Here is a 25963-nt window from a genome sequence, read left to right as displayed (position 1 = left end):
CAGTAATCCAGAACTTGCATTGCTATTCTATTTTACCTGCTGCTGGAGTTGCCAATATTAGAGTTGCTGGTACTAGCCTGTGGTACGTTCTAGAGGGGGAATCCTCCTCCTCCAGACCTTGCGGAGCTAGCCTTTCTCAGAATGTGGAAGCCTCTGCAATAGCTAAAGCTTGTGAAGGCTGCGATACCTCCCCCTCCCAGTCCATCTCCAAACCTAGATGCTGGTAGGAGAGAAGTCAGTGGACGAAAATTGCTGTTGAAAATAGTAGTAACTTTGCACTCCTTCCCCATGGCACTTCATCCTGTTCCTTGTGCAGCTTTTCTTGCTCATGCGTTTCCCTGTGTACCCTCCATTTGTGCCCTACTTTCTGCAGTATGTTATCAAATCGTGGAAAATTGCATTCAGTAAGAGCTCCCTGAATTTCAGTGGGATGATTCTTTATTCTCCACTGAGGGCTACCTTGCTGCGAGACAGGATGAGTGCTGTTCTTCCTGCACAAGGACATGCCTTTCAAGTAGACTTCATGTAACTCCTCTCCCCCTATTTAAATTCAGTTTTTCTAGTATTTGCCTCAAGATGAAGTACTCAAGTTGTGTGGCCCAAGCCTGTGCTCACTGATGTACAACAGTCATGCTGACATTTAGTTCCTTTTTTCACTCGGTGAACATAATACAGCTGCTGCTGCAGCAGCAAATATAGGCTATGGTAGAGTGCAGTGCTACCTGCTGCTACTGAGCACATGGCTCTTCTGTCTGTGCCTGCTCTCTTTAAGCCTGGAGTTGTTTCTGATGGTATTGACCTGTGATTTAATCTGGAGAACCATGTCCCTCAGGAGCTGAATGTGCTAGCTCTGCTGAACTGTCCTAAAATTTCAGAGTTTCCCCTCCAGCCTAGTACAGGCTTATAAGCCGAGACAGGGAGAGGCTTCTGAGAGCTACTCATCTACCGGCACATCAGGAACACTATGTCAATCATAGCCCTAGCTCTGTAGAGTTAAATGTTTTTGCATAAGCGTTGTTTAGAATTACAGTGAAGTGACTGAAACATCTTTAATTAGAAAAGACTAGACTAGCTCCACTGCTGGTAGCAGGTAACATGCACATTCCTTAGGTAAAATTTCACAATTTTATTGGAAATACTTAATGTGGATCATAATTCAATATTAAAGAGTGAGAAATACTTTATTCTAGCAAAGCCATAATTCATTTCAGCAGCTGCGCAGCAGCAATAGCTCTATGTCCCACTTCAGGATTGCCCCAGGTCACCCCATTTCTGGGTGGGGGCTGAGCATTAAGGGACAGACCACCTTCCAGCCATCAAGTTGTTGAATGTCATCCTCCAGTGGAATCCAGCTTTGAAAATGCTATATCAAATACCTCTTTGTAGTGCTCAACAAAATGCACTTCTAGTCCTTCTGTAATGAATCCAGCAAGGTCGTAATAATCCTTTTTATTCTCTGATGGCAGAATGATGCAGTTAACACCTGCCCTCTTCGCCTATGGGGAAAAGAAAGTTATGCAGTTTGTTGAGTCCTAGAAATCCATCAAACTACTAGAAACACACTCTTCCCGCTTTAGAAACCAAGAACAAGAACAGTTATTTAGGAGCATGATCTGGCTTTACTTTGGAGAGCAGCAAGGGCATTACTTACAGCAGATGTCACTAAGGATGGATCATGTTCTAGATCTCCCCAGGCCCCCCAAAACACACACCCTCTAGTCCCACCTTCTCAGCTGGGACAGCTGGGACACTTCAGCAGGGACAGCTGAAGTGGCAGCAGGTATTTTAGAAGGGCTGTGTCAGCACATTGGGGGATTGTTTAGAACAATTCAAAAGTCTTTTCCAACTTGGGTGAGGATAAACCGTAGAATCAAAGGAGGAATTAGAAACAGCTTATCGGACCAACCTACCACATCAACATGCATGGCCCATAGCACCTTTCTACAGAACCTTTTGATATGGACATCTGCATTGGAAGGAGGACAGAAAGTGGAGCCCACTCATGAAGTGGCAGGTTTGTACCCACTCCCTTTGTGGGTGATCCTGCATTTATCCCTGTGTGGCCACTCGCACTCGCGCAAGTGCAGCCAGTCATCAGTGCCACAGACATCCCTACCACATGTTAGTCCTTCTTTAATGACTACCACAGAACAAAATGCAGAATCGCCCATTTTAAAGCCACATGAGGAAAAGGAATCCCATTGCACAAGGCTGTAGCCCAAACAGATTTGGGGACAGAACACTAATGTGAAGCCCCAGATCAACAGGCTACTGAAAGAGCTAATACCATTCTTGAAGACACAAAAATGTGTGTGATGCAAGGCTTATGTAGGCAAGAGCTGTGCAGATGAAAAGTACAGAGAGATATGCAATGCTTGGAAAAGAATTCTGAAAACTGCAAACAGTTGAAACCAAAAAAACAAGCACCACTATAAATCCAGTGCTTGCAAGAGTGCTTCAGAGAACTCGATCTGTATAGCTTACTAAAACAAACAAACTTCACAGGGGAAAATGCAAGACATTAAAAGTTCCTTCCATCTAAAACCAGAAAAACATAGGGATATCTATGTGAAAATTTAAGTCAGACAAATTCAAGCTGGAACTAGGCAACACAGCCTTAATGTTAAGGACGATACCTTAGGGACACCGTCAAATCTACACTGGATGCCCTGCTTAAACAGGTACTTCAACCCAGCACAGATTATTGGACCATGCCAGTCTGTGTTAGAGAAGACAGCTTTAACAGCCAGATGATACCTTCTACCCTTAATTCTACCAGTCTAGTAACTAGATCAACACAGATGCCCTGGCACAAAGCCTGGGGTCCCATCTCCTTCCTCACAGCCAGAGACACAGGCAAGATCCCCATGTTCCCCCAGCAGGCTTTTCCACAGTGTGTATTGAATCACTGCCTCTCCCACTACAGGAGCAATCACTCCGGGTGTCCCAATCACTGCTGAGCCCAGTCCAGGGCTCTCTCCCACAGAAGATGGCACAGAGACAAGAGAAGAGCTCTTACCGCAATAGTTTTCTCCTTGATTCCACCAACAGGAAGAATTTTTCCAGTTAATGACACCTCTCCAGTCATGGCCACGTTCTGCCTCACTGGGCAATTCATGGCCAGCGATAGCAAAGCTGTTACTATAGTACATCCTGCACTTGGTCCATCCTTCGGTGTTGCTCCCTGTTTAAAAAAAAAAAAAAAAAAAAAAAAAAAAGCACAAACCCCCTACCTTTAGCTCATTCAAGGAGTAGCAAAGCCAGATGCTACCTTTGTCACTGCTGTTTGAACATGGCCCCAATTTCATGGGGTCTCATGAAGGTTTTTTGCAAAGTGTCACTGATGGAATCCTGCTATTTGAATTGGCTGATCTATTAACAACTATGTCAATCCTCACCTTATTCGTGAGGAATAGTCCATGAGTCTACAGTTTGGTTTCTAGCCCAATGCCACCACAATACTCATCAAGCTCAGGACTTTGAATAAGCAACATGAGCAAAAAAACAGAGCATGAATGCTTTGAAGCTTTTTGTTGACTTAAGTCAACCATGGAAACAAGGAACAGAGGTCAGCATCACAAGGGAAGTGAGCATCAAGAGTTACAAAATAGTGGAGGACAATACTGAAAATCATTCAAGGCAGAGAAGATCATTCAGTTTAGAAAACCCAACAAAATCCAGGCCTAAACTAGTTACAAGTCTGGATTTATCTGAGACCAAACAGATCTTTGAGGTAAGAGCAGAAGAAATGAATGTTTGAGAGGGATTAGAGGCAAAGATAATGTCTGATGTTTTCTGATCCTCCAGGAAATGAACACACAGATAACATGAAGTACTTGGACAGACACAGAGCAAGCTGCGACAAGGAGACTGTGGACTAGGTTAAAGCATGCAATAGGTCAGAAGCAAAGCTTGGGCACAATCATAATGCAAAACCTGTCTAAGGTAATGCACCTGCCCAAAGCCTGTTACAGTGTATGAGCCCCTCTGAGCATTGTGAGCATTTATTTTCAGTCCCAAACACTGGGAAAACGCAATCACTGCCATTATATGGACTGGAAACCATGGTACAGAGGCCAAGAGTAGTATTTTCAGTTAAGTGTAAATGACCTGAAGCCTTTGTGAAGGCCTGGTAAGAGAGACCTAAACTTTGGTTTCCTTGTAGCTGCATGCAAGCTTTTATTCAAATTGCTTATCTCTATGCCATGGTTTCCCCACCAGCACGGCAGGGCCAAACAGCTACAACAAAAGTCTAGGATTCCTTACAGCATTATCCAAGCCCCTGTATTCTTGCCACATGCTTGCTGCAGAAAGGAATGGAAACATAGCTCCTAAGAATGCTTTCACAAGATCCTGAGGAAAGTGTTGTCTTTTCTAGGTTTTACTGCTAAAAGGGCATTCTGCACAACATATGGACAAATGAAGTGCTTTCCAGCTTCATGTCTAGGCGGAGCAAACCAGCCTAGCTGCTATGCATGCTCTGTGAATTCTGCATCAGTTTACCTCTGGCACATGCAAGTGGATATGGGAAGACATGAGAAAGTCATTGTTGGGGTCCTTCTGCATCAGAAAGGCTCTTGCAAACGTGTAAGCTATTTTGGCACTCTCTTTCATTACATCTCCCAGTTGCCCTGTTACTTCAAGGGACCCATCCTTGTTCTCCTTGTCTTTGGGTCGCCTCAGGGATGTTTCAACAAACAGAGTGGAACCTCCTAAGAAGAAGAGAAAAACAACATCCTGAGAAAAGTTAAAGGAAAAATCAAACCAGGAGGTTTTGGTGATGCAGAAGCAATGTCAGGAATTTGGAACTGGGGCTCTCCGATGAGACACTAGCTCTTGGGTAAAGAGCAGTTGAAACCTGCTCTCTGAATCCCTTCAGGAAGGCTAGCTAGGAATCTCAACAGCACTGCACTGACAGTCTCCATTCATTGCTCTTTTGGACTTCACTCTCCACCAATATGGATGCAACCCCTACTTAGTGGAATTAATCAGTTCTTGTAATGGTTTCAGGCTCTTCATAACTAAAAAGTAAGATGAGCTCATACCGTAACACCCTTCTAGCCAGTTCAGCCTTCCAGTATTAAGACAGCTATTCAACCTCTCCACCACACTGATAATTTCCCTCTTAACTACTTTAGTTCTACCCAAGGTCAATTAGGGTATGCAGGGGTCATATCCTTTGCTGTGTGCTGTATTTCCATACTGTGGTGCATATAAGCCCCCAAGTTACTAGGGGAGTAATCCAATGAATGGTAAACTAGCCAACTGCACCCACCCCAACAGAGTGCTAGAATACCTGTATCTGCCCTTGACATGGAAAGCCAAGTCAGCGGTGCAACATCACTGAAGAGGTATAGCATGCCTCAGCTGTGCCATAAGTCAGAACGGCACCTCCTGCTGTTAAGGAAGCAGACAAGGTCTTGTCCTCTCTGAAAAGGCTTGTGCTTTTAGTTATTGCTGTTCCTAATGTAGGCAGGGCGGTTCATACGGGATATGGAATATAAAGAGAAAACATGCTAGCCTGAAGCTAAAATGAGCCTGGGTAAGGGAATAAGAAAGGGTCCTTTCTTCAAGAAGAAGTAGTCAGGATCTAAAAAGCCACAGAAGTTAATTTTACTGGTGCCAGTGGAAGAACTTCACTGGACTCAGCAGGGAAAATTCAGTTTGACTATCACATCCAATTTCTGAAAATTATACGGAAGTGTAGACATTAACCCAAAAGTCATTCTGTCTCACCCATAGCTGTCCAGGCCAGACCCATCACCACTCCTGGAGGAGTGGTTTCATACATGCGATCCACAGTGAAGATTGGCTTTCCTACGAAGTCCTGCAGGTTTTCAGGTGTTACTTGGACCATCTCTGCTTCTCCACTCACAATTTTATAGGCAGATTTCCTCAATACCTGAGTGAGACAGTAATTTGTTTCTGTAGAAAAAGCTGAGAAGGCTGAAGCACAGTGGTCATGGTTACACACAACTTTCCCTCACCTTTTCTACTTGTTTCTGCAGATTCCTCACCCCACTCTCTCTGCAGTACTGCTTGATGAGAACAGTCAGGACATCTGATGTGATTTTGGCTTTGTTTTCATCCAAGCCACACAGAACTCGTGCTTGAGGGACCAAGTACCTCTGAAAGAAATAATCCCCCACACTTCTGTTAGTATTTGTGACAAAAGCCTGGTGGTCCCAATTCACTCAACTTCATTCTACTGTTAGCTCAATGCCATTTTCTGGAGTCCACAGCCTAAGGAACACCCGCGTTACTTTAACTGGCTGTTCAAATCAGAGGAACTCTGTCCAAAATGCAATGTGCCTAATTTTTTTTGGACATGGTTGTAAATATGTAAGCCTGAATCTGCCAAAAAAATTTTATCAGATGTAATTCACAGCACACCAGTGGTTTCTCTTACCTCTGCAATTGCAAGTTTCTCTTCTGCTACGTATCCCGATACATTGATCACTTCCATTCTGTCCCGCAGTGGCTCTGGAATGGTTTCTGTTACATTGGCAGTACAAATAAAAAGTACCTGGAAGTATTACAAGATCCTATTAAGCATTTTCATTAACCTGCTGCTTTACTCCAAACAATAGTTCCTCTGCCTGAAGGGCTGGAGCAAGATCATCTCTGTGGAATCTAGTTTTTATTACAGGAAAGGGTTTGGATTTTAGAACTATGTAGTAGGATGTTCCTTACCCCCAAAATAAATGTTTAGAAATACACACAGCACAAACTGTGGAATCGGAATGGTCCGATATGGACCAGGAAACTATTTGCCTAGGGAGATCTAGGTCTCACTTCTAAGTTATTTCTACCTTCTACGAAGTTAGCACAGAAGTGACCAAATTATATATATATATTTCTAATCCATCAATTCTGCAATTAATGTAAGCTGCACAAGAAGTGCAACAGTGTGCAAAGACAACCAATTTCAAAAGCTTGACAGCAGCATGAGGCTACCTCACTTTATAGCAACTCTGCCAATCATTATGTAGAAGAAAAGCTCCTGCCTTTTCTACCTGATACCACACATCTTTGTGTCCCTAGCTCTACAGGGAGTTAGGGCTATAGGACATACGCTGGTCATTGTGTTCTGTTAAGCACGTACAGACACTTCAGTTAAAGCCAACTCCTGCAAAGACAAAACTATACCACTCGTGTCTCAATCCCACCTGTCTGACTTTCCAACTGACTAAAATATCAACATCTTTTCATGGACAGGAAATCTCTGCATTGATACACATTCATAAATTCCAGCTCTACAACCTCTGCAGAAGAGAGAAATACCTTTGATAAATCCACAGGAACATCAAGGTAATGATCCAAGAAGTTAGAGTTCTGTTCTGGGTCCAACAGCTCTAGAAGGGCTGAGGATGGATCCCCTTGATATCCTCTTCCTATTTTATCCACCTATGGGAGAAGAACTTTAAATACTCTAAAAAGTTTCTCACCACAATAAATTCTCACTCAAAGATTCTTTCCAGGCTCCATCTGAAAATCTTCATGTGTTTGTTCATAAACAGCCACCACCAGTCTATCAGTTTTCTGTGCATTCACCCAAGTCCCCACTATCCTACCGTGTGAGCTCATGACACACCTGACAAGACACAGGACTAACAGTGTTGTAGAGAAGCACTGTGAAGTCTCAGGGAATGTGCATACAATCAAAAGCAAGTGAGTTATCATGGATTAGTGGGCTACTACATGTTAGGCTAAGATAAGCTGTATTCACAGACCAAAATACTTATTCCACAGTGGGAGGACTACAGGGTGCTAGCTTGTACCACTTCCCTAACAGGTAAGCTAAGACACTCTCCTTACTCTGCCCAAAGTGCAAAGTGCCTATACACAGCCACTCATCACAGCTCAGCTAGTGACCTTTGCTGCTTTCACAGAATCATAGGCTGAGTGAGGCTGGTAGGGACTTGGAGGTCATCTTGTCCAACCCCACTGCTCAAGCAGGGCCACTTAAGAGCTGGCTGCCTGGGACCATGTCCAAGGTTGTTGTCTCTTTCAGCACGTTCATGTCCCTCAGAAGGAGAGGTCACAACAGGGCCACTCTCCACTGCTTTTTCTCCCTAAAGAGTAGTGTTAACTAGGTGAACATAATGCAATTTGCTAATACAGCAAACGCAAGGCTTCTCACCAACACCACTTAAGTAAAAGTGCCATGACCTACAGCTTTCATTACCTTTTTAATCAGGATACTCGTTGGTTACATTACACTGCGACTCATTACCCAGTTTCTTGGTCCCCCATACCATTCCCAAGGCAGGTGCTGCTGGTCTTTCCCAGGCATGGCACACAAGGAGGCTAGAGAGACCTTTCGTCTGTTCTGAACACCTGCCATTATATCCTGTCCTTATTTGCTTTTCCACAAAGCAGTAGGCTGGTAGCCCTGACTCACTTTATTCTCAGATCAGACCACAAATTGACTGTAAGCATCTACTCCTTACAGTCTTGCTTTAGATGTGCTGAGAGAGTGACTCTTTCTAATAATCACATAAGCAATAATGTTTTTTTACACAATGATGTTCCCACACCTAGGTAGGAACACAAGAGCTACTGAAGCCTCTGAATATCCAGCCAGCTCCATTAGGATCCTTGCAATCCAAATAGCTACAATTTAATGAGAAGGGCACAACTGAGATATTAAAGCTGAAGTCCGTTATAGGAAGAGAAAACAAAGGGTCTACGGTATCACTGTCATCCAAAGAACTTGAGAGCCCAGCCTCATTTAAATAAAAAAACCCTGGGATTTTTAGGAGAGTTACTGCTTCACCTTTCCTATTGGGGTCAAGAATTGATACATGTTTTTAAGAGCAAAAACTAGAAGAAAGACCAGGTACATCACCTCATCGATCAGTATAAGTGGATTCTCTGTCTTGGTCTTCTTCAGACACTGGATGATTTTTCCTGGCATGGCTCCAACATATGTCCTCCTGTTTTACCAGAGACTGTATTTAGGGAAACACTGTAAACTACAGCACACATCAGACAACAGAGCATGCAGCTGATGGAACAGGTATATCCTGCTGGGAAGCAAGTCTCTATTTCTTCTACATATATCAAAAAGATTCTCTATCACCATACAAACCAACAAGACCCATCTAGTCTGTTTCTAGTAGAGATCAGACATGCATTTTGGCAGAATACTCCTGGACTGCAGTTTTTATCTTTAGTTTTAACCACTTTTATATTAGAGGGAAGCAAAGAGGTACGGCTGAGAACAGAGATGTTTGAATAGTGACTTCTTGGGTTTTGGGTAAAGAAACATTAGAAAAGGGAACGTTGCATTCCCTCACTTGATAGGGACAAAAAACAGAAGATCAGTGTAAATCAAAAGATACACTGAAGGAACAAACTGCTAACAGCAAAACACAATCTTTCTGCTAGAGGGAACCGGCATCCAGCAACATGCAGAAGCAGAACAAGAGAGTAACAACAGAGTGAATGCCAAGAAACACAGAGCAGAGAACACCCTGAGAAGTATATAAAAGCCTTTGCTTCTGCATCATATAGGGCAGAACCTCACAAGTTCAATTAACACCACAGAACAGCTACTCTTACTAGTTTGAAAACACTGCTAGTTTTGTTTTAAGGTGTATGTGGAAGGAAAATAAACCTGTGGCAGGGTCTGATCTACTGATTTTTGTATTCACGTCATCTTGTTCTCCCCATGAATATTCTTGTTCCCAAGTTTTCCTCATGCAGCACCTCGCTCCTTGTTATTCAGAAACCAAGTCTCAATCACACCTGAACATGTGAATGGCCCTGTCCAAACTGTCACCATTCCCTAGCGCTGGCATTTATAGACAGACATGAATTAGCATTTGGCATCAGTCCAATGCTTTTGGGTAGCTCATGCAGTTTTTCAAAGACCTCCCATAAGCATACAAAAGAAGCAGGAAGTGACTGCACTTAGAATATGATTATGTTCCAAACTCTGCCCTTTGCTATCCTTTTCACCTCTTCCTATATCCCAACTCCTGTCAGCAAGGGTTGGCAGAACAGAGATGAAAATTACAGACATAGTCCAACTTCAGTTAGGTTCCTATTTTGACAACATTAGTAAAAATTGCTGGATAGAGAAACTGCTCAAGTTACACTGACCTGTGTCCTTTTATTTCTGCTACATCAGTCATCCCTCCAACACTGAAGCGGAAGTACTCTCTGTTTAGGGCTCTGGCAATGGAGCGGGCAATGCTGGTTTTGCCGACCCCAGGGGGTCCATAAAAACACAGGATCTTCCCTTGGGTGGATCCTCGCAGCTGGCTGACTGCTATAAATTCCTGCAGAACAGACGAAACACCAGTAGTGAACAAAGGGCAACTGCAGCAACACCAAAACACATTTGTTATCAGGTCAAGCAATGATTACAAAATGAGCATCACATACAAAACTGGTCCTCAAATTTGTTGGGGAGGGCAAAGGGAGAAGCTAAGTAAGGATACTGTACTGGTGCACCTCTTTTCCCTCTGGTTATTTACACACTTGGTTGTCCCTGGGTTTTGTGCTCTGTACTCATCTCACCAGGAGAAGTAGTCTCGCTCTCTCTCCACTGTCTTGGAGTGGGAAGACAGACTTCTAGTTCTTCTCCCAGCTTCCCTAGTTCTCACCTGAGTCTCTAAACCTACAAGTGATCATCTCCTACTGTACCACTTCTTTGCCAAGTTAAGCTTGCATCTTTTCACACCCCTATGCTAGGCAACCCTCAAATAACACTCAGCAGTTGAGAAATGAAAAGATCATGGTTCAGAACTGAAGTCTCAACTGCTCATGTGCTTACAGTGACAAAATCACTGTGCAAGTGAGCAGAGATGTGATTCCCCTGTAACAAGCCAACTATTTAGCAAAGATGAGCCTTGATCTCTTCCCTCTACAGCACTGAACTCCACAGCAATACTATACAAGGACAATAGCACTAATCTAATGAAGGCTCAAACCTGTGTAGGTATTTCTCAGTACCTTAAAATCATCAACCTTGCTTGCATTGCTACAACTGGGGAATCTCCTGTGTGTTGAATTAATCACATCAATAATCAAAGCCACAGACCTGTATGATGCAACTCTATCTATTTCTGTATAAAGGCTGGGCCTAGTCAGCATGAATAGTGCTGACAAGCAACCTAAGAGACTGATACTCAAAAGGGGTTATCTGCTTGCAAGTGTTCAACAACAGCCTTACCACAAATCATTCAGAACAATAAATCAGATAGAGGGATTTAGTCACAAGTCTTGGGCACTACTAGGGAAAGAAGCCCCCTTTGGCTGTCAGCGAGGAGATACTTCACAACCTTTATCTTTTTCTAGAAGAGACTGGAACAAAACAATTTAATAAAAGCAGAATTCCAGGATGTCTAAGAATTTACCATTCATTATATATAAATGACATCGTACTGTTACCTTAGGAGATGCCTATATGGCTTCTGTGCACAATAATTACTGAAGAGGCCTAAGTGCTGTCCCCAAGGTAACACAAAGCTCTGCTACATATAGCATGTGGGAACAGTAAGAGAAACTGCCTTATTACACTCTTTGGAAGGAAATGCCCCAGTTGAAGGCTAGCTACACTCAACAGCTTCACCAAATCTGCTAAGCTCTCGCCACGATTTGTTAATGCAAAGTCAGTTACTGCACCGGTCTCCCCTCCCCTGGGCACTTTCATGCACTTGCCCAGTATGATACAAATCCTGCCAGCACTGGGATTGTCTTTCACTGCTTGAATGCGTTAGCTGGCTACAAGGAGAAGCCTATTCCTGTCCCCTGGAAATGAAGGCAGTTCCCACAGAAAGTCACTGAAGTCGCTGCAACCTGTTGCAAGTATCTAGTCTTATCTAAAATAGCTTCCCTAACCACAGTAAGCACAGGCAGGACATCCTCAGGCAAAAGTGACACAAGTTGTGGAACAAGGCAACACTGAAAACTACCCTGTCTGCTTATTATGAGGGCTGTATTGCACAGACTATAAACCCTTCAGCATTGAACACAACTCTGAGGGATAGGTAAAGGTTGTGAGGCAAACATGCATCTTAGTTAACTTACACCCTCTTAATTTTAGAGTTGAGTAGAGGTTCAGTATGTTTTGGAAAGGCAGTACCTTTGCCAGTCAAGCAGAACAATTTTAATAGTCTCTGAACAAATTGATTAAAATTCAGAGACTGCTTCCCTTGCACACTTCCTCACTTGCTCAGCATTAAGTAGCAGAACAGTATATTGCAGTTCAAAATCAGAATATGACCTTCATTGCCTCAAGTAATTAAAGACATTAAGTGAACATCAGAACATTCTGTTCTTTCATGCAGCTTTCTGTTTGATCCATGAATTAACACAATTCAATGGAGAGCTGCAATGTGAAACACATGCAAAATGCTCAACGCTAAGCAGAGTGTCAAATGGGACACACTGCCTATTCCTGCCTTACCAGAATTCGCTTCTTGACATCATCCATTCCATAATGATCCTCCTCCAGAACTGCTCGGGCTCTGGTCAGCTCCAGGTTCTCCTCACTACACTTACCCCACGGGATGGAAGTCAGCCAGTCCAAGTAGTTCCGTGTAACACTAAAAGAAATACACAAGTGAGAGTGATTTGACAACAACCAGCTCACGACTTCCTCCACTGCCTTCCAAAATAATCTCATCCAGAACAAGTCAGATATGAACTATACCTGTCATTATCTGGGCAGCCATTGCTAACCTTTCGTTATGGTCTTCATTCCCTTGTCCATCCATCCCTGCCCCCCTCCAAAATCAAAGCTTTTTTTCACAGCTTTTGCTTTCCCAAGACAAAGAACCTCCAACATACCATGCAAAGACCTAGATTTCTGCACACAAATTCCCTGTATGATTTTTTGGTCTTGGGCTGGTTCCTGTCTGAAGATGAGCAGGATTGTTTGTAAGCTCTGCACTACTGTCAACTGTTTGGATCAGGTCATGAAACTTAAAAGGTAGAAAACCAGTTTCCTCTTGTTTCCGCAGTGGACCAAGAAAACGTAAAGAAAGAAAGATTCCTGGCTCAGAAGCAGGGAAACACAGCTGGATGTACAACATGACAGAGAAAGATTTAAGACTGGGGGATAAGGATGTTCGTGCGGAAGCTAACAGTAGAGATAATCAGTTTAAACAGACTGCTACTGAGAACACAAGTGTGTAAAAGCAGCACTCATCTGTTCTAAAACTGCACACCCAGATCAGCGATTCAAATGTACAGGGAGGTCTGCAAGATGCACTAAACAGTAAATTGTGCGCAGTCATGAACACAGAGAAGCACAGCCTCCTCGTGCTTGGCTGGCTGGTCCCAGGATTCACTCTAGGGCAATTGCCACACCAAGAGCTTTGGCTTTTTTCTCCCAAGTACTTCCTTTGCAAACTTCCTACCACTGTTACTACTTGGAGGGAAAGGTACTATGCTGGCTGTGAAGCCCAGTGTGTCCTTCCTAGCTTCTTCCCTCCTCCTCCTCGTGTATGATTATCAAGATGTTTCTCATCCAAATCACGTCTGCTCTCAAACACAGTCTTTTACTCCATAAAAGATACTTTATTCTAGAATAAAGAATCCATGAAGAAGAATTCTGAATAAAGATCCAGGACATTAAACTGCTGATGACTACACTGACTGCTGTAGCACAAACCACCCCAACAGACAAACATTCAAAGAAAGCTCAGGTTCTGACAATCTGTCATGGATTATGTGGCAAAAGCTAATCACTCCTTTGCAATTCCAGCCCTGCCCCAACACTTCAAGGACCACCTCAGGTAGCTTAGCCAATGTCATGTGTTAACAACTAGCTTCTCTTCTCTCACATCTAATGAAAACACTTAAGTACAAGAGAGAAGAGCCAAAATTCAGGGCTGAAGGAATCACTGCACATTTCTTGAGGTGGAACGGACTGCACAGTTCCTATCTACAGCGTTAGGCTGCAAGAGAAGACCTAAAACGATCAAAAGAATCACAGAATCGTTTAGGTTGGAAAAGACCTTTAAGATCATCCGAGTCCAACTGTCAACCCAACGCCACTAAACCATGCCCACTAAACCATGTCCTGAAGTGCCATGTCTACATGTGTTTTAAACACCTCCAGGGATGGTGACTCCACCACTTTCCTGGGCAGCCTGTTCCAATGCTTGATAAACCTTTCAGTAAAGAAATTTTTTCTAATATCCAATCTAAACCTCCCCTGGCGCAACTTGAGGCCATTTCCTCTCGTCCTATCACTTGTTACTTGGAAGAGGAGACCAACGCTCACCTCGCTACAACCTCCTTTCAGCACGATAAGGTCTCCCCTCAGCCTCCTTTTCTCCAGACTAAACAATTCCAGTTCCCTCAGCTGCTCCTCATAAGACTTGTGCTCCAGGCCCTTCACCAGCTTTGTTGTCCTTCTATGGACACGCTCCAGCAACTCAATGTCTTTCCTGTAGCGAGGGGCCCAAAACTGAACATAGTACTCAAGGTGCAGCCTCACCAATGCTGAGTACAGGGGGACAATCACTTCCCTGCTCCTGCTGGCCACACTATCTCTGATACAGGCCAGATATACTCTTACGACAGTGGCCAGATTGAGTTCTAGCTGAGCTTTTGCCTTTCTAATTTTCTCTCTGCATGACCTAACAAGATCCCTGTACTCTTCCTGAGCTGCCTGCCCTTTCTTCCAAAGATGGTAAGCTCTCCTTTTTTTCCTGAGTCCCAACAAAAGCTCCCTGTTCAGCCAGGCCAGTCGTCTTCCCCAACGGTTGATCTTGCAGCGCATGGGAATAGCCTGCTCCTGAGCCTTTAAGACTTCCTTCCTGAAGAATGGTCCAGCCTTCCTGGACCCCTTTGCCCTTCAGGACTGTCTCCCAAGGGACTCTCTCAACCAGTGTCCTGAACAGGCCAAAGTTTGCCCTCCGGAAGTCCACAGAGATAAACTACGATAAAACAGGAGATTTGGAGAACAATCCTATAGCTAGGATGTGATCACATGCTACATTCAGGGAAAACAACTATGACAAAAAGAGAAAAGAAACTATTAAGGTAAGAGCTTCACAGAATTGTATTGATTTCTCTCATTCTCCCAACTAACCCTGACAGCAGAGGACACAGTCATGCACTCACTTGAATTCTGAGGAGTGATTATCCAGCAAGCCCAACTTGTTCAACTCTTCATCAATCACATCCATGACATGTTTTGGCACTACCAGCTCCTTTAGTCGCTCACGGAATTTCTCTTCTATAGCATCCTTGTCCTCTTTTTCCAGACCTAGCTCTTTCTTAATGATCTTCAATTGCTCTTGGAGAAGATATTTGCGATGTGTTTGCTTGATCTTCTCTTCAACCTAGACAAAGCAACAAATACAGTAACTATTCTGTTCCTGGTACAACCCATCGAACATGAAATACTTCCAAATACTTCTCCGTTATGACCTTCTCAGCAACTGAAAATACTACTTGGAAATAATTTGCAGCATGTTCTAATATAAAAAATGACTCTGTGACATACTCTAACTCCCTCCACATCTCAGTGGCCTCCACTGGCCATGATTCAGTACTTCAATGTTTTGTTTACGCTGGGGAGACCAAAAGCTGGGCAGAGTAAGCCAGACGTGATCTCCCTAGCACCAAATAGAGGGGAATAACCACTTCTCTTGACCTGCTGTCTACCCAACTGCAAATAGAGCCCAGTATGCAGCTGGCCTTCCTTGCCACAAGGACAGACTGCTAATTCACGGTCAGCTTCCTGTACATCAGGGCCTCAAAGTCCTTTTCTGCAAAGCTATTTTCTATTTGGTTGGCACCCAGCCTCTCCTGTTGCACTGGGTTATTCCAACCCAGGTGTGGGATTATGAATTTCTCTTTGCTGAACTTGAGGAGGTTCTTACTGACTCCCTGAGGGGGACCACTAGTAGCTAGTTGCAGTTAGACTTTACAGTGTCGATCATAACCTTTTCTGCCCAGTAGTCTAGCCAATTTTTTCACCCACCTTATACTACTTCCTTCCAGTCTGTAACATCCTAATTTGGTTGTAAGAATACTATGGCTGACCACAACAAAGGCTTGCTAATGTCAAGGTATACAACAGTCATTGTTCTCCCTTTGTGCTCTAGGCCTTCTTATTAGAGAAGTCAAGAAGGTTGATGAGGCACAGTTTGCTCTTGGAAAAATCCCTTCTGGCTCTTCCAAATCATGTCCTCCTTCATTTGCCTGTACAGGGCTTCCAGGAGGATTTTCCTCATAATCTTCCCAGGGATTGAGGGCAGGCCGACATGTCTGTAGTCTCCCTGATTCTCCTTCTTGAAGATGGGCACAGCATTTACCTTTTTTCACTTAGCAGGAACCTCCCCAATCACCACAGTGTTTTAAAAATGATTGAGGCAACAAAATGACATTGATAAGCCCTCTCAGTATCCTTGGATGCATCCCATCTGGACCCACAGACTGCATGTGTCCAATTTGCTTAAGAAGTCTCCAACAATTCCTACCCCAGTCCAAAAGCATTTTGCACTTAACATGAATTTTAAAAGCCCCAATTATTGGGAGTTAATAAACCCAGGAACTTTTAGCTCAGTATACACAAATCTTTGTACTACTTATACTTTGTTACCATTTTGATGCAGTTATTGTATTCTGATTAAAACTTAAAACAGTCTGGAACTACTGCAGTTCACAGTGGTTAGCAGAGGGTCTTTTAAAATAACATTGTGCTATTTACACTATTATGTGCTATATACAGTATGATGCTGTGTATTTTTACATAGATGTTTGGTAAACTGCAGTCCTCTAGGATTTACCTGCTTGCATGAAATTACAACCTGGACACAATTTAACAGCAGATGCTATAGCCTCACGTCTTGTTACTTTTACAATGTGCATGAAAAGTCGCATTTCTAATGGAAGAAGAACATAAAATCTTAACTCTAAAATGACCTCCCTTTACAGTGTGTACCATTGTCTTGCTTTAAAATTCATCACTGGCCATACTAAGCATCACAGTGGTGGACATGATATAAATACATACAAGGTATGTGCTACTTGGAAAACTTACCTCCCTTCCAAGACGCTGCTGAAGTTTGCTCAGCTCATACTCCTTCTTTAGAAGGGACAGGGCTTTGTAAAGCCGTTTGGGAATCTGGAAAAGATAGACACAAAATGAGTTTTCAGACACAATATTCTTGTCAACTCCCAGTGAGAAAGGGAGAATAAAAAGCTCCAACAGGTTGTCTGGGAGAACTCTCCAGCACCTGCAGATGTGGAAAGATGAAACGTGTAGCAATTCCACAGCATGCAACCAATGTGCAAAAGAAAATGATTTGCCACCAAAGATGCAGAGCATCCAGCCTTTCCCTTAAGTCAAGTTATTAATGACTTACTATATTGTTCAACAGGAACCTAGTCACTGGTATTAATCTATCATCAAACATAGCACTGAAGTCCCTGTACTGAGGCTGGTAAAGAACGTATAACAGACATACTTTTGATTCAGTTAGCATAGCTTTAGTTAAAAGCTTCATCTTACGCTGGTTTCTTCCAAGATGTCTTGAAGTTCGTGCGACTCTGCCCCTGTTAGTGCTGCACCCATGTCACTCAGATAGATAGGGTTATCTACCACACGTTGTCCAGCCTGCATCATCTGAAGTACAGACTCTCTGAAAAAAATGATAATAAAACCCAAAATGCTCTGTGAACTTTTACATTCACAAGGGAGTACCCTTATGGAGTGATTTACTTGTTATGACAGAGTAAAGAAATTAAACACGGCTCAGTTTCATAGCAAAATAACTCTTTTTTTAAAAATTTGACTAAGCCAGTACTCAGTAACAAACACATCAATCACTCGATGAAAGGAACGATTGCTGATAAATAAAACCAAATATATGAAAAGCTCTCTTAAAAGTTATGTAACATTTTTTGTGTTAGGATGCTAAGACTCTTACTATGCTCATATTACATGGATCAGACCATGACACTTATTGCAATGACCTTCACTTAGACCCAGATCACCTGCCATAGGACTTATCATCCTACCTTGTATTTTAAGTTTCACATCAGGTTTTCACAACTTCCCCTCTGTTTCCAACAATGGATAATAAATCTTACATCCCAAGACAAAATTCTAGGTGACAATTCATCAAATATCTCTTCTTCATTACAGCAAAAGGACAAGGCATACTCCAACCTGAGAACACGATGCTCCCAAAGCAGGACAGCACGGGAAAACATACCTGTACAAGGGGTTCAAGGCAATGATATCCCGGATTGTTTTGACAATTTCTGCAGTAAGTGCCTATAAACACAATAAAAATTTAATCAACAAAGACTGGAAAAGGACAGACAAGGCCTCAGTACAAACATGACATTCCCCAACCTCTCCAGCATGGGAGCACAGAACTACAACCCCTGGTCACCCATCTGCAACAGTGTGCTGTAACGGTACTTGGTGTTGGGGCAGTTATTCCTCCTGGGAGGCAAGGAAATGTAAGAACGGCTATAGGCTGGCTTCCTGCATGCACAAAACTTAACTGGTTCTTGGCCAGAAGATATGATCAGGTTGACCACTCAAGTCACCTTGGAGCAGTTTGATAGAGGATATTACACAGATTTAAGCACAGCCCAACCTCCTCATTCAGCAACTTTTTGAAGTGACCAATTCTAAGGAATTGAGCTGTTGTAATGAAAAATCATTATTTTCATATAATCCCCTCTGTGACTGTGAGAAGGAGCTGGTTTCTGAAGCCTGAAATTAAAGCCCGATTTTAGAACTCTTCCTTTTAAGCATGAAATGTAGGTGCAACTCTACAGGACAAGTCCAGGGTTGTATGATTAATTCACTCACTTTAACCTCTTCTGTAATCTGAAAATCTTCATGAACCACATTCTCTACTTCTACCATGAGCACTTCCTGCGAGGAAGCAGCTACAGGATCTAGTACCACTTCCACAGGTTGGTCCTTTGCTCCAGGCTCCTCTTCAGCCTCTTTCTTAGAGCGCTTCTGTTTCCTTCTAATTTTCTGTTTGTTCTCAGGCTCCTCAGGCTCAACCTCTAGTTGCTTGCTTATACGAATCCTGAAAGCCAGAAGAAACCAGCTACAGTCAACTGCCCTCTGTTATGTGATTTCAGCTCTTCAGCATGAAAAGGAAAGAGTCTAAATTGTATTTTGAGTAAATCAAAATTTCAAACTTTGACAAAGGTGACTGATTGTACGTGTTTTGACAAGGTTTAGCTTTTGGTTCATTTTGTCAAAATAAGGCTTGATTTAGTAAAACAGTAATAATAAAGTGGTAGATACTGATAGGACTTACTAAGTAAATTTACAATGAGTAAGTTGCCACACAAAAAAGTTAACTGACCATTGAATTAGCCTATTGGTGCGTGAATGAGAGGCCAAGGGCAGCTGACAGCACCTTTATCATAAACTGTGTTAGCTTTTTTGCAGAACTACAAAACCAGATTTCTAATGATTAAAAGAAAAATAATCTAAATAACGTTGGTGAATATACACATGCACACTTCTCAGTGACAAGTTGCAGCACAAGGGCAGAACAATTAATAAAGCATCACGGTTAGTATGTCTGCTCAGGAGCTAGTTTCTCTAGCTACATGAACCAGTAACTCTGATGTGGATTCATACCCTCTTCCTGTCTCTCGTGAAAAGCAAGTTCACTGTTTCACTTTAATTCTGAATATAATGTCTGCTTTTTCAGTTTTCTGATTCTCAACAATCAGTCTCTCTGCTTTAAACCACATCTGCTGCATTATCTACTGTAATACTAATTATATACCATGTGTATAATGGACCTTGAAGTCATTCCATACCTAGACATTTGAAATTTTAGTCTATTACACAAAGAGATTTCCTAGATTATGATTTTTAAAGAGATCAAACCCACAATATATTCCACAACAATTAATTGAGTATTAATCCCTAAAAGGGACAGGCTAGATCACACAGCATAATCACCTTCCAAAAAAACTAGTTTCCCTGTTACTGTTTTTAAACTTCTCTGAATTTTGCCTGCTGTGCATAGAACCTCATGTCAGATGTTTTCAATACAGATTATGACCTACAGTTCTCCAGAAAGGGATCCAAATCTTGCCCCCTCCACTGGCTTAAAAGGTTTCCCCACCAAAGATGAGTGCTAGACAAACACTCAGGAACTGCAATAGCCTTTGACAAAGTTGTCTTTCTAGGCTGTGAATATGGAGTCCAAAAAAATCTTGTGGTGTAGCAGACTCCCAGCTCACGGGATAATTGCAATTATGCACAGGGTGTAGGTCTTATTTTCCATGTGATCTCCTTCAAAAAATAAGACCTCCTCAACTACTCCAACTGTCTGCCACTAGCAACTTTTGACTACTCTTGTCAACAGAATAGAGTCACAAACAATTAAGTTCAAAAACGTTTTCTGGAGGATGGGGTTGCTGGTGGTGGAAATCAGTTCCTGGGTAGAAGAACATCCCCTTGCAGTGCAACTGGAATCATAGAATCATTTCGGTTGGAAAAGACCTTCAAGATCATCAAGTCCAACCATTAACCATGCCCCCTAAACCATGCCCTGGAGTACCCTGTCCACTCGCTTTTTGAATACCTCCAGGGATGGTGACTCAACCACCTCCCTGGGCAGCCCATTCCAATGTTTGACAACCCTCTCAGTAAAAAAATTTTTCCTAATATCTAACCTAAATCTCCCTTGCCTCAACTTGAGGCCATTTCCTCTTGTCCTATCTCCAGACACCTGACAGAAGAGACCAACACCCACCTCACTACAACCCCCTTTCAGGTAGTTGTAGAGAGCGATAAGGTCTCCCCTCAGCCTCCTCTTCTCCAGACTAAACAGCCCCAGTTCCCTCAGCCGCTCCTCATAAGACTTGTGCTCCAGGCCCCTCACCAACTTGGTTGCCCTTCTCTGGACACGCTCAAGCAGCTCAATGTCTTTCCTGTAGTGAGGGGCCCAAAACTGAACACAGGACTCGAGGTGCGGCCTCACCAGTGCCGAGTACAGGGGAACAACCACCTCCCTGTTCCTGTTGGCCACACTGTTCCTGATACAGGCTAGGATGCGATTGGCCTTCTTGGCCACCTGGGCACACTGCTGGCTCATATTCAGCCGGCTGTCAACCAGCACCCCCAGGTCTTTCTCTGCCAGGCAGCTTTCCAGCCACTCTTCCCCAAGCCTGTAGCGCTGCATGGGGTTGCCGTGACCGAAGTGCAGGACCCGGCACTTGGCCGTGTTAAACTTCATACAATTGGCCTCAGCCCATCGATCCAGCCTGTCCAGATCTCTTTGTAGAGCCTCCCTACCCTCAAGCAGATCGACCCTGCCTCCCAACTTGGTGTCGTCTGCAAACTTGCTGAGGGTGCACTCAATCCCCTCATCCAAATCATCAATAAAGATATTAAACAGAACAGGGCCCAACACCGAGCCCTGGGGAACACCACTCGTGACCCGCCGCCAACTGGATTTCACCCCATTCACCACGACCCTCTGGGCTCGGCCATCCAGCCAGTTTTTCACCCAGTGAAGAGTGCACTTAGCCAGGCCACGAGACGCCAGTTTCTCAAGGAGTATGCCATGAGAGACAGTGTCAAAGGCCTTGCTGGAGTCTAGGAAAATAACATCGACAGCCTTTCCCAGAGTTTGGCGGCAGCCAGCAGGCCAGTCAGCATGTAAATAGCTCCAGATTGACTACAGAAGCTGCTGTTTATGGGGAGAGCCAAGGGAGGGATTTAGAAATGAGAGGACCCACACCTGCAGGACACCATATTTCATTATTTTGGCTGCTGATATAAGAGTTTCCTTTCTATATTTTCATCCTGTAAATGCATGCTTCTCAGATCTGATACCCAGTGTGGTTCCTATGGACATGACTTACCAGTGTTCTGTGTCCCAATCAAATAAATAAAGACCAATTTCCAACACCTTCCAAGTTATAGTGAAATATTTCTATTCCAAGTAAACTAAACCCAATAGCTGCCTATTTCCAAAATCTAATCAAACAAGGTTGTGCTTTGATAATGCAGCAGGAGGTCTAAGACTTCATTTGGAAAGGAGTTGACTTACAAACTCACACCAATTCAGCTTCAAGAAGTACTGCCCATTCTTTGCTGTCCAGAACAAATGCAACTGAAGCAAAGCAAGTGGGAGTAAAAAAGCAATGCTTCAAAGCAAAACCCACCCTGAATCTGTCTCCCCCGCCATGTTTCTGTCCTTGTATTTTCCTTTATAATGGAAATTAATTATTTGACACTTTTAAAACCACAATTTTATATTGTCTTAGGTCAAAATACTTCACACAAATAGCTACACCTATATTCCCCAAAATAATCCTATTCTCTTCAATTCAGTTCTGGGACAAGACATAATTACAGTTCTGGAACGCCTTTTTTTTTTTCTTTAAAAAAGCAAAAATACTGGCTTGAATTAGTGCCAGAGAATTTTTTTCACCATTACTAAACCTTGCTGTACTTGTCAAAGAAACTGCCAAACTTCAGCTTTACGAATGTTTGCTTGCATCACATGACAATTTATGACAATGATAGGCACTAGCTACTCCTTTTTGTGACTAACCTGTTGCATCTGCAATAATACACAGAATATTGGGGCTGGAGCACCAGAGCACTATCAGGATACATTGTGGTAACAAAGCAAAAGCTTGCCATACGCAAGTTGTGTACAAAATTGCATATATGTAGTGAAAACAATAAAGGGATATATCTGTTCATAAAAAAGGCTGGTGAGATGCAGTGGAAGTACAAGGAATTACCTTCGGTGTCCCATGACTATCATACGCAACTTGTCTCCAAGGTCCTGCATTTCATGGATCTGTACAAAAGTTCCCATCTGGTAGATTTCATTCAGATCTTCCACCACATCAGATTCATTGCTGTTGAGGAAAAAAATTGGAGTAGATATTCAGAATCTTGAGAAAGCAGGTAATATTAAAAAAAAAAGAAACAACCACTGGTTGCAGAACTTTAAACTGGACTCAGGAGTTAAAACACTTCATCCCCACTGTTACCACCATGTAGCCCCCTTCCAAATCACCCAACTACCTGGATGGTTCATCTCCCTCCCAAATAATAACAGCCTTTTCTAAAACAAGACTCAAGCTCCTAGCAGTGCTGGTGGTGGCAATGAAAACTGTCATAGTAAGAGGATGGTCCAAGCCTATATGCAATTTCTGTAATACTATCCAAGGCAGGGAATTTGAGATCATAGCTTTTAGTGTAAATGCAGCCTAGTCACAAAAATAGCTTATTTTTAAAAAGATCAAGAGAAACAACTTACTTATCATCCTTTTTAAGAAAAACACCAGCATAAGGCTGGGCAAGACGAACTTTCCTCCTCAGCAGCTCAACCAGCTTCTTATTTTTTACCTAGGACAACAATAGGTATGAAGTCAGAGATGGATTTTCCATAAGCTTTGCACCCTCAATGTGTAAGGCCAGGCATGGTGAAACCCTATAACAGAATTATAAAGTCTAATCTTGGATTTTTCTATTCTTGCCCTCATTAGGGGACAGTGATATGGAAGCAGAATATTAGAGAAGCATGAAACTTGAGTATTTAAAACAAGTCACTGAATACCTAAGAAAAGCTCGAAGGCTGGGGGAGAAACTAGGCCTAATCTGTACAAGTCTTAGGAGCAAGAAACCTCTCAGTCACTTGAACAACACTTTGTAAGAGTTTCTGTTGCTATCACTGTTTCCTTCCCCTTCCATACCTGTATGTCCCAGCTCTCCACTCCTACTGAGGAGCTAGTCCAATCTTCCCTATCAATTGCCTGAATTCTGCCCACCCACCCTAGCTTAAACCCTCTTCTCCAAAGCCCCCTCTGCTCAATTGCTCTCCTACTCCCACCAGACTACCTGAGTCCCTGCTTTGAGTCCCAGCCAGTATTTCTCCCTGTTTTACTTTCTTATTCTCCTCTGCTCTCTGGATGCCACACATCTGCCCCTGGCAGATCTCCCAGCACCACTGTAACTGTTATCACAGCAGGCTGAACCCTCAGTGACCGAGAAAATACCTCCTCGTAAATTTTACTGTTGCACAAAGTCACACTACTGACCACTGAGTCTTCTTTCAAAGTGATGGACATAAGCTGCATTGCTCAACACTTTTGAGAATAAACACCATAGTCTTGATAGAGCAGCGTGAGCAGTACCACTGTTGTTGGCCTATTCTAATCTTGGCATACCTATTTTAATTTTGCACAATGTCTAGCAAAACTATGCTTGCCAGTGTCACAGACATTAACAGAGAGAAGAAAATTAGTAATTCCATATTCACTATAGAGACTTCACATTGTCAGGAAATCAAGTATTAAATGGCAGGACAATGAATTCGCAGGATAAGAGAGAGCACTTAACAGTTACCTTAATGTAAGACACTGTTGACCTATGCATTGAAATTAATGACTTGTACGTAAAAGTGTCATAGGATTGCATGCCCAAAGATCATAACAGTATAAAATCTTCTCCTTCCCCCAACACATCTATGAAGACACTGAAAGTTTCACATATTAGATTGGGACATGCAGAAAAATACCACAGTAGAAATAACATTATGATAAATAACACTACTGGAACAGGAAAATATTGCTTCAGTTCTTGTTACCTTTACTCCAAAATCAGATTGGTAAAATATTAGTGAGGCGCAAATATATGAGTACTTGTTCCAAAATGGCTGCATTTCAGGAGGGAAAAGTATTTCTGGTCTGTAAGCTCAAGTCACATACTAAAGATCAAATTTATGGCTCTTAAATATACATATAGGGGCGCAGAGGGGAAAGATCACACTCTGAAATTTTGAGATTACCATCCCCATCTCTCAGCACACTCTCCCACCGTAGCAGTGTTGTTCTATACTGAATTCATGCTTTCTTCTTGCAGCTCACAGTTTACTGCCTTCACAAATACTGTTCTCGGTGCTATGACACAAGCCCACGAAGCTAAACCAAGGACACATTTGCTTAACCTTCAGCAAAAGAACACAAAGAAGACAGCAAACTCTGAAAGACTTTCTGCACGAATCACTGCCCTTGCCCGTTAGAAGCATTACTGACTGATGCAATACTTAGGAAACCCGAAGTCTGTAACCATCCCAAAACAAACTACTATTCCAGTATGGGCAGGCTATACAGTTAGAAATAAACACTAAGAAGCAGAAGGCTGTAGAGTGTTACACACCTTTCCACCCTCCTCAGCGCTCTACGATTAAAAGAAACCTGAAGAGACGAAGAGTGTGGCTTTGAGGAGACAAGCAGCCCTGGCACTACCAGAATCTGGGAGGCTATAGCTCATGCACCTGTGCGCATGGTCAAGGACGGTTACACCGCCCACCAGAAAACCCCGGCCGAAGGGCTGCCGCCCCTCTTCAAGGGCTCTCAGCCAAGGCCAGGCAAAGCCACGCTCGGCAACCCGCTGTAAAACCGCCCCGGAGCCGTCGCCCGCCCCACGGCCCCGACACCCCTGGCGGCGGTCGGCTCGCTCCTTCCAGCCGAGCCGGCCGGGGCGGCGAGAGCGAACGCCCGGCCCCGGGGCCGCCCCGCCGGGCCGGGCCGGGCCGGGCTCGGCAGCCCCTCACCTCGATGATCTTGATGAAGCGCGGGAAGACGGGGTTGCGCGTCACGGCGATGAGGGGGACGTTGGGGAAATGCTCCGGGACGAGCAGGGGCGTCAGCGCCGTCATGACCGGCCCGGCCCCGCCAGCGTCCGCCCCGCCGCCGCCGCCACCGCCGCTACCGTCCTCGCCGCCGCCGCCGCCGCCCTCCAGCGCGTCGCCCCCCGCCAGACCGCCGGGGCTCCGCTGGTGCCATCGCGGGCCAACGCTGAAGGCGGCGCGGGCCGGCGGCCCCGAGCCCAGCGGGGCCGGGGGGGCCGCGGAGGAGGCGGCCGCCAAGAGGCGGCGCCGCGCGGGTCCCAGCAGCGCCGGCCGCCAGCGCCCGCACAGCCGCAAGCAGCGGGCGGCCGCCATGCTGCCGGCGCGCGCGC

The 25963-nt window shown here is 43.8% G+C and overlaps 1 protein-coding gene across 1 annotated transcript; it reads right to left on the bottom strand.

Annotated features, from left to right (window-relative positions):
• Nucleotides 1–1106: 1106 nt before the first annotated feature.
• Nucleotides 1107–25963, bottom strand: LONP1 (lon peptidase 1, mitochondrial). The gene is made up of 18 exons (XM_052800950.1): nucleotides 25557–25963; nucleotides 23259–23347; nucleotides 22735–22854; nucleotides 18806–19034; nucleotides 18195–18256; nucleotides 17489–17618; nucleotides 17018–17101; nucleotides 15091–15311; nucleotides 12422–12560; nucleotides 10111–10289; nucleotides 8852–8939; nucleotides 7285–7407; nucleotides 6410–6526; nucleotides 5988–6128; nucleotides 5737–5902; nucleotides 4504–4712; nucleotides 3020–3184; nucleotides 1107–1496 (listed from the first exon to the last, which is right to left on the bottom strand). Exons 1-18 carry the CDS (start codon nucleotides 25944–25946, stop codon nucleotides 1332–1334), a joined length of 2817 nt encoding a protein of 938 aa, XP_052656910.1. The 5' UTR covers nucleotides 25947–25963; the 3' UTR covers nucleotides 1107–1331.

Source organism: Harpia harpyja, chromosome 11 (assembly GCF_026419915.1).
Source record: "Harpia harpyja isolate bHarHar1 chromosome 11, bHarHar1 primary haplotype, whole genome shotgun sequence".
NCBI classification, from domain to species: Eukaryota; Metazoa; Chordata; class Aves; order Accipitriformes; family Accipitridae; genus Harpia; species Harpia harpyja.
Note: the sequence above shows the minus strand (reverse complement) of the source record. Positions and strands in the feature narration are given on the sequence as shown.